Source organism: Chelmon rostratus, chromosome 15 (genome assembly GCF_017976325.1).
Source record: "Chelmon rostratus isolate fCheRos1 chromosome 15, fCheRos1.pri, whole genome shotgun sequence".
NCBI lineage: Eukaryota > Metazoa > Chordata > Actinopteri > Chaetodontiformes > Chaetodontidae > Chelmon > Chelmon rostratus.
In genome coordinates this window covers 17,451,518-17,458,356 of record NC_055672.1, presented here as the reverse complement: position 1 = coordinate 17,458,356, position 6,839 = coordinate 17,451,518, and the positions used below count along the sequence as shown (strand labels likewise).

General features: G+C 44.3%; 1 protein-coding gene across 1 annotated transcript; it reads left to right on the top strand.

Annotated features, from left to right (window-relative positions):
- The first annotated feature begins 217 nt into the window (after nucleotides 1-217).
- pax1a (paired box 1a) lies at nucleotides 218-4,960 on the top strand. The gene is made up of 5 exons (XM_041953832.1): nucleotides 218-505; nucleotides 1,202-1,831; nucleotides 2,863-2,996; nucleotides 3,521-3,734; nucleotides 4,313-4,960. Exons 1-5 carry the CDS (start codon nucleotides 502-504, stop codon nucleotides 4,408-4,410), a joined length of 1,080 nt encoding a protein of 359 aa, XP_041809766.1. The 5' UTR covers nucleotides 218-501; the 3' UTR covers nucleotides 4,411-4,960.
- Nucleotides 4,961-6,839: the final 1,879 nt, after the last annotated feature.

Here is a 6,839-nt window from a genome sequence, read left to right as displayed (position 1 = left end):
AGCTTCACCCTCCACTGTCACACCAGTGTGTCTATCTCCTTACCAGCTGCATGGCTGGATGAAACGCTTCCCTTTCTGCCACTTCCCCTATGCAAAATATTCAAGGAGGTTGCACGGCTCCAACCGGATGGGGTTTGCATTGGCTGACAGCGTTTCCAGCGCGGGGCGACCAATGAAACCAAAGCAGAGGCTCGGCGTATAACAGCGAAGATTGACGTGGAGGACGCGTCAAATTAATTCCAGCAAACTCCGGGCTCCCCGGGATAACTCCAATTCGCTTTTATCGGATGAGGATCACTTCGGTGCCATTGTACCTTGCAGTCACTCGCTTCCAAAAAAGAAGGGGGCGCGCTGCACTCGGAGGAGATTTTAAGAGGTCCCTTCTCTCCCTCTTCTGGGGCTCATTCCTCGTGTTCCCCTTCCTTCTCTGCCTTCGCTCGGACGCGTTCAGACGCTTGAAGGGGCGCCGATATTTCCCAGCATCTCGAAACATATAGGCAAATGGGTAAGCCCGCGTTACCGTGTGCATGCTTCAGTGGCAGGGAGCTTATGGAAGCGTATCCACGCTCACCACGCTTGCGTAAAGACAGAAATAAGCATTTTTCCCTTCCCTCCAAGTTCAGATAATGTACAAATGAGGAGAATCTTCTGGCGACAGCTTGTCAAGTTCACTTCATGCTGGATTTTTTCAGCTCTGTTCGGCGGGCGTTGTTGTCTGTTTTCAAGATTTAAATCTTGAATGGAACCACACCGCCAGTTATCCTATAAAAAGTGTGTGTTTGGAGAGCTCACGGTTGTCAAATCCTCAAGCTCGCCATTTTTAATGTTGTTTTTTTTGGTTGTGTGAGCAGAGGTGGTGGAGGGTGAACCCAGCCGAACATTTTGCACGCTTTTTAAAGTTGCAAAATAGCGATAATCAACCAGAGGTTAAAAGTCTGTGCAGATTCACACGTTATTCGTTTTTGAAGCCTTAATTTATGTTGGAATTTAACGGAGCTCGTGACAAAATGACACAGGCTGAACTTGTTGAAGTTGTCACTTAATAATTAATAGATCGGGCCTGTTTTTATTTTAATAAATTATATTACAGTATGTGGAACACAATGGCAATAAGATGGCCTTATATTTAATTTGCGATGCATGTGTACACAGCTCGTGCAGTGTCAATATGTGACAATATGTGTATTCTATTCTCCCGCAGAGCAAACCTATGGAGAGGTGAACCAGTTAGGCGGCGTGTTCGTCAATGGGCGACCCCTGCCCAACGCCATAAGGTTAAGAATCGTGGAGCTGGCTCAGCTCGGGATCAGGCCCTGCGATATAAGCCGGCAACTCAGAGTCTCCCACGGCTGCGTGAGCAAGATTTTGGCGAGATACAACGAGACGGGCTCCATCTTGCCCGGTGCCATCGGTGGAAGCAAACCACGGGTCACGACGCCTAACGTGGTGAAAAATATCAGGGAATACAAACAAAACGACCCCGGGATCTTTGCCTGGGAGATCCGGGACAGGCTTTTGGCTGATGGAGTTTGTGACAAGTACAATGTCCCGTCGGTGAGCTCGATCAGCAGGATTTTACGCAACAAGATTGGGAATCTCTCCCAGCCCAACCAGTATGAGAGCAGTAAGCAAGCCTCCGCACAGGCCGGCCTCTCCTACAACCACATATACCCCTATTCCTACCCCAACACCATGTCGCCCACTGGCACTAAAATGGGCAGCCCTCCTGGAGTACCGGTGACGGCTGGACATATGAGCATATCCAGGGCCTGGCCTTCTGCGCACACCGTCAGCAACATCCTCGGTATTCGAGCCTTCATGGATCCTGCAGGTGAGGAAAACACAGCCCCTCTCTGCTCCGTGGCAAATCTTAGGCCTCTGCGTCTCCGTGCCATACACGCAAGCCTTTAGTTCTCACTGTTCTCAGGTGAGAGTCTAATAAAGCAGTGCTGCTGGTTGTTACCGTGTTATCTTGCATGATGGATGGCCGTATCGCGCCGTACAACCTGTTCTGGCAGCAGGCAGGACAATGTGTCCATTAAATGTTGTACAGGCCTCCGTTTCACCATTGAGCCAGAAAGCACTAAGTCCACCCTCAATGGGCCTTTTCATGGGATGATGCATTTCCAAACACTTTGCTCACCTGTTATATCCCCCCTAATCCTTCAAGTAGTCATTACAGGCAGTTTTCTTTGCCTTCCTGGTCCTTTAGTCTTTAGTCCTAGTCCTTTTTCACTCAGTGTTCGGTTGTCTGACCCAGTGCATTTTTTTGGCCATTTAAACATGATTGTGAAATTATATGTAAATCTATATTTTTGATTTAATTTTTTTAATTGAAAAGCTCGACGCAGTAAGCTCACTTAAACGAGAATAATGCTGCTTTTACGCACACATTCGTAAATGTAAAGCTATCATAAAGCTTTACATAAATGTATGTATCAGAAAGCTAAACAAATTTTAATATAAATGATAAAATAAGAGAAGAACATCTATAATATGCTGCTGTTGTTTACTTTCAACTTTATTGTTTTTTTGTGTGTGTTCTGTTTTGTATTTTTCTATGAGATTAATTTAAAAAACAGGGCCTACTTTTTTACAAGTCAACAATTGCGCACTTTATTAATAATTAGAATCATTTTGACATTGGATGATATATATCTTGAGTTAACCATAACTTTAAAAACATTTTTTTATTTTTAAAATGAAATATGTTTTAAAGCCCACGCAGGATTGTGCGTAAAGCATTTCAAATTTGTCTATAATTTACACAGTACATTATATCGATAAATGGGACTGCATTGTGGTCGGCAATGTCACTTTTTGTAGTACACGTCTGACATGAAGTTACTGTTTCTAAATCAGCCATTGCTGGGGCGGATGGATACCCACCAAAAATGGAGGAGTGGAGTAGCGTCAACAGGGCAGCTTTCCCCGCGGCTCACGCAGTCAACGGGATCGACAAGTCAGCCATCGAGGCCGACATAAAATACGCACAGGTAAAAACATAAACATCTGTACAACCTGTAAAGTTTCTCTAGACACGTGTGACTCTGTCACGCCATTTTCTTTTCTTTTTTATATAAAGGAAACAGTCTGAATGTTTAGTGCCAAATTGGGCAGAGGTCTTTAGAAAATGACTGCGCACGCTACAGAGGCCTGTGACTGAGTTGTGAGAAGTTTCCATATCAGCGACCCTCAAACGGAGTCACATGAGGCCACAGACCTCTACTTGATAAGATTTTACCCCTGAGACTTTTATGACTGTTGATTAAAAGTTTACTTCTGTTTCAGGACTGAGATGACAGGCAGAGGAAGCCTAGCTGTGTATACATACTCTAATATGTCTTAATTATAGTAAACTAAATTACAGTGACTCTCATGTCCTATTCCTCAATTTCCTCCTCTTCTAAACCGTCCGGACCCAGTCTTTAAGAGCCACTGCTGCAGGCCACATGCCAATGTCACATACAGTTGAGGTTTCTGGGCTCATGTTGACCATGTCTTGTCTGCCTGCCTACAGCCATCCTCCACACTGTCCAGTTATGTCTCGGCGTGCGCTTACTCTCCCACCAACCAGTACGGGGTGTACAGCGGGCCAGCAGGCGGCTACGTGGCCCCGGGCCACCACCACTGGCAGCCGCAGAGCCCGTCCCTGTCCCACCCAGGCAGCGGGATGAGCATGCATGCAGGGGAGATCCACTCGCCCATGACCTTCAAGCATCAGGCCCGAGAAGGTACAGAGCTTGGAGATAAAGGGGGGACCGGTGGGACATGTGAAAAGTGGCGACAGATGTGTTGAATCCTCATTTCTTTTATTAGTCGCTCTTGGATGAACTTGCTTTATATTAGAATATTTTTTTTTACATTTTTCTTTTTTACATTTTCATTCTATATTCTCTTAATATCCGCATAGGACCTGATAGCCTGCCTCCTCCGTTCCTTTCTCAAGCACACACACATTTTTGCAATAAGCAATGACCGCGGCGAGACAGTGTAAACATTTACCAAATCCCAGATTAATCCTAATTATGTGCCAATTATTAAATATTGACAATCCAGACTAAACCAGGTTTAGGCCTTCCGTGTGTTCTTTCTGAGGACATTTTAACACACATAACATGGAAGAAAAGCTTCATTTTTGGAAAAAAATGCTGCTTGTTAATAATTCTGCATTTATTCTGCGGGTCAGATCTGCTCGAGCGCTTGGGTGGAATAACTCCGGCTAGGTGCGTTTGTATCCCGGAGTAAATCACAAATTTGACGCTGAAGCTGCGTGCACGGGCCAACTGTGCTTCTTCTTTGTGTCGTGCAGGAGACAGAAAGCCGCCCAGTCCCCTGAGCAAGCAGCAGCAGCAGCATGAAGACTTGAACAGCGTGCACGGACCCAGCCTCCTGACCTCCTCATCATAACCGGGACTTACACCACCTTAAATTACCAGATCCATTTTAACTGAAAAGTCATTTCAACAACTACAACAGTAAGTCCGAACACTAACGGCTTGTTCCCCGGGTGTTTGCAGCTTCCAGCCAAACACAGGCCTGTTCACATGCGGTATATAGCTTTATCGGCCTTTACGGCCACATGAATGTAAGCTTGCATGGATGTATCGGTGTTTCCCCTCATTGGTTGATTGTTTTTATTTTTCTCTCCATTGAAATGGGCTATTTCATGTCACCAGACTTTGTGTCCTCTTTCTGAGGGTTTGAAAAAACTTTTTTTTTTTGTCAGGCCAGTCTGTCATTGATGTTTTATTAAAAACAAAACAAAACAAAGGGCTATTCTGTAATCCGTCACATATTATATGATCTTTAAATTGTGGCCATGGTGTCAATTCTACAGTGACTCGACGATGTGAACAGAGATAAATTGTCTAAATGTAAAATATTTGCCAAAGCTTTAATTATATATTTTTATAATTTCATTGTAAATATTCAAAAATAAAGGCTTTCTTAAATGCCACATGCTGTCTTAGATTATATTATTCCAGCTCAGGTCCCTGTGAGGGTGTGTTGTTCGGTTCAGGCCTAATTCGTGGAAGTTGATGATATCAGTTTAAAGACTTGCTGCAGCTTTCTGCTGGAGGGAGGTTTTCAGTTCTGCTGCAGTCAGTGAGGGCCTCAGTGCCAAAATCACCCAGTCTCATTTAATCACAGTGGTCCTCGACAGAAACACTTTAACTGTTGGATAGCAGGTCGCTGGTTGGCAGTGATAGCAAGGCTATAAATGCGTAAAGATACATGAGAATTAATCAAATGATAAGTAAAGGATCGAAGTCTTTGCGGGACATTTAATCCTAAAGTCGGTTGAGGGACTGAAATCTAGCCTGCTGGCTCATCACGCCACTGCTGGGAAAAGTGGTGTCGTCCCTCAGGTGTAACCTCCCCACACCTCCACGGATCAGTCCGCGGGCCGGGCGCCTCTGCTGATGCTATCTAAGCTGTAACTGACACCTGATTGGAATCAGAGATCTGATCGTGCACGTTAATGAACGTTGTGTACCGGAGAGCAGCTGACGGTCCAAATCCACCCACATGAAGGGATATGTTTCCCCAGCCTACGGGAGTCTTCCCACAGAGGCCGACAGGCTCCGCTCACCCTCTCCTTGAACGTTTCACTCCTGCGGCCTGTTCGCAGTGTCGAACAGCCTCCTCACAGCTTTCCTTGACGGACCCAACTGCGCGTCCCTGCGTATTTACGCGCTTTCTGATCTCACCTCTTTGTTTGGCTCTCTTCTGTGATTGCATTATTGCTTTTTGTTGCGGTCAGATGACCCTGTCGTGGTCTGTTGAACGATGCTCTCCGTACAGTAATGCTGAATAAACTATTCTGCATAATTCATAGTTTTTGCGCGATGCAGAGATGTTGAGATATTAGCACTGTTATTAGTCATTTTTCGGAATTGTTCTTAAACACTGGACTCCCTCGGTGGAAAAGGTGGACGTCCTGGCTACGTCTTAGGTGTTAATGTGGCCTTCAGTTTGAATGGCATGATGCGTTCACGTCTTGGCTAAAATGTCATGAAAAAAATTTCCTTGATAGACCGAATAACTCATTAGTGAGATTTTAGACGTTTTTTAATTTCTGTTTTCCACCACAACAAATCAACACCTTTACTCATTTTCTTTTAATTAATATCAGCAGCCCAAAATATAAAAATTCAGTTTGTCATAAAATTAAAGTTACATTTTCTCTATTATTCTACCCATTTTGTGAACCAAAAGCAATGACAATGAATAAAAGAAATGGCTATTTTTATACTGGTTCATGTATTAATTCAGACAGCTTTCAACTCTCACAACTAAAATGTACTTTTGTAATTATGTGTTGGTCCACGTCCAGCAGGCAGCCTGCATCTCCTCTGTTGTGACTGGATGGTGAGGTCAGGGGGAATGTGTGCAGCACAGTTGGTTTGGGGACTGGCCCAGTGTAGTTGGTTGAGTAACATTGAGCATTTCTGTGGTTTTTTAACAGCACCTTCAGTGTAAATGCAATCAGCAAGTAAAAAAACATTTAAGGACGGTATTTTTTTTGCCTTGCAAAGACAGAATGATGTGTTCTACAGGGGAATGTTCTTCCCTTTTGAGTATCAGTGGGTCCTCATTAGTTATTAATCTTAAACAACTCTGTTTTATTGTTACAAACGCAGAGACCCTTTGACCTTTAACACAGGCCAAGACTTGGACTGGCTTTCCACTGAGCTGAGACGTGGCTCATTCAATGAGATTATTGGCTGCGTCTGTTTGTTGTAAACACTGATGAATCTGATCGGCCAAATCAGCTTCAAGATTTTTAACTCCCTGAAAACAAAAGGTGCTGACTGACGAATGGTCTTAATAGT

What these genes read in the sequence shown, in the direction of transcription:
- pax1a (XM_041953832.1), top strand. An exon ending in CCGACATAAAATACGCACAG is followed by an intron (nt 2,997 to 3,520) that starts GTAAAAACATAA and finishes GCCTGCCTACAG; the next exon opens with CCATCCTCCACACTGTCCAG. An exon ending in CAAGCATCAGGCCCGAGAAG is followed by an intron (nt 3,735 to 4,312) that starts GTACAGAGCTTG and finishes TGTGTCGTGCAG; the next exon opens with GAGACAGAAAGCCGCCCAGT.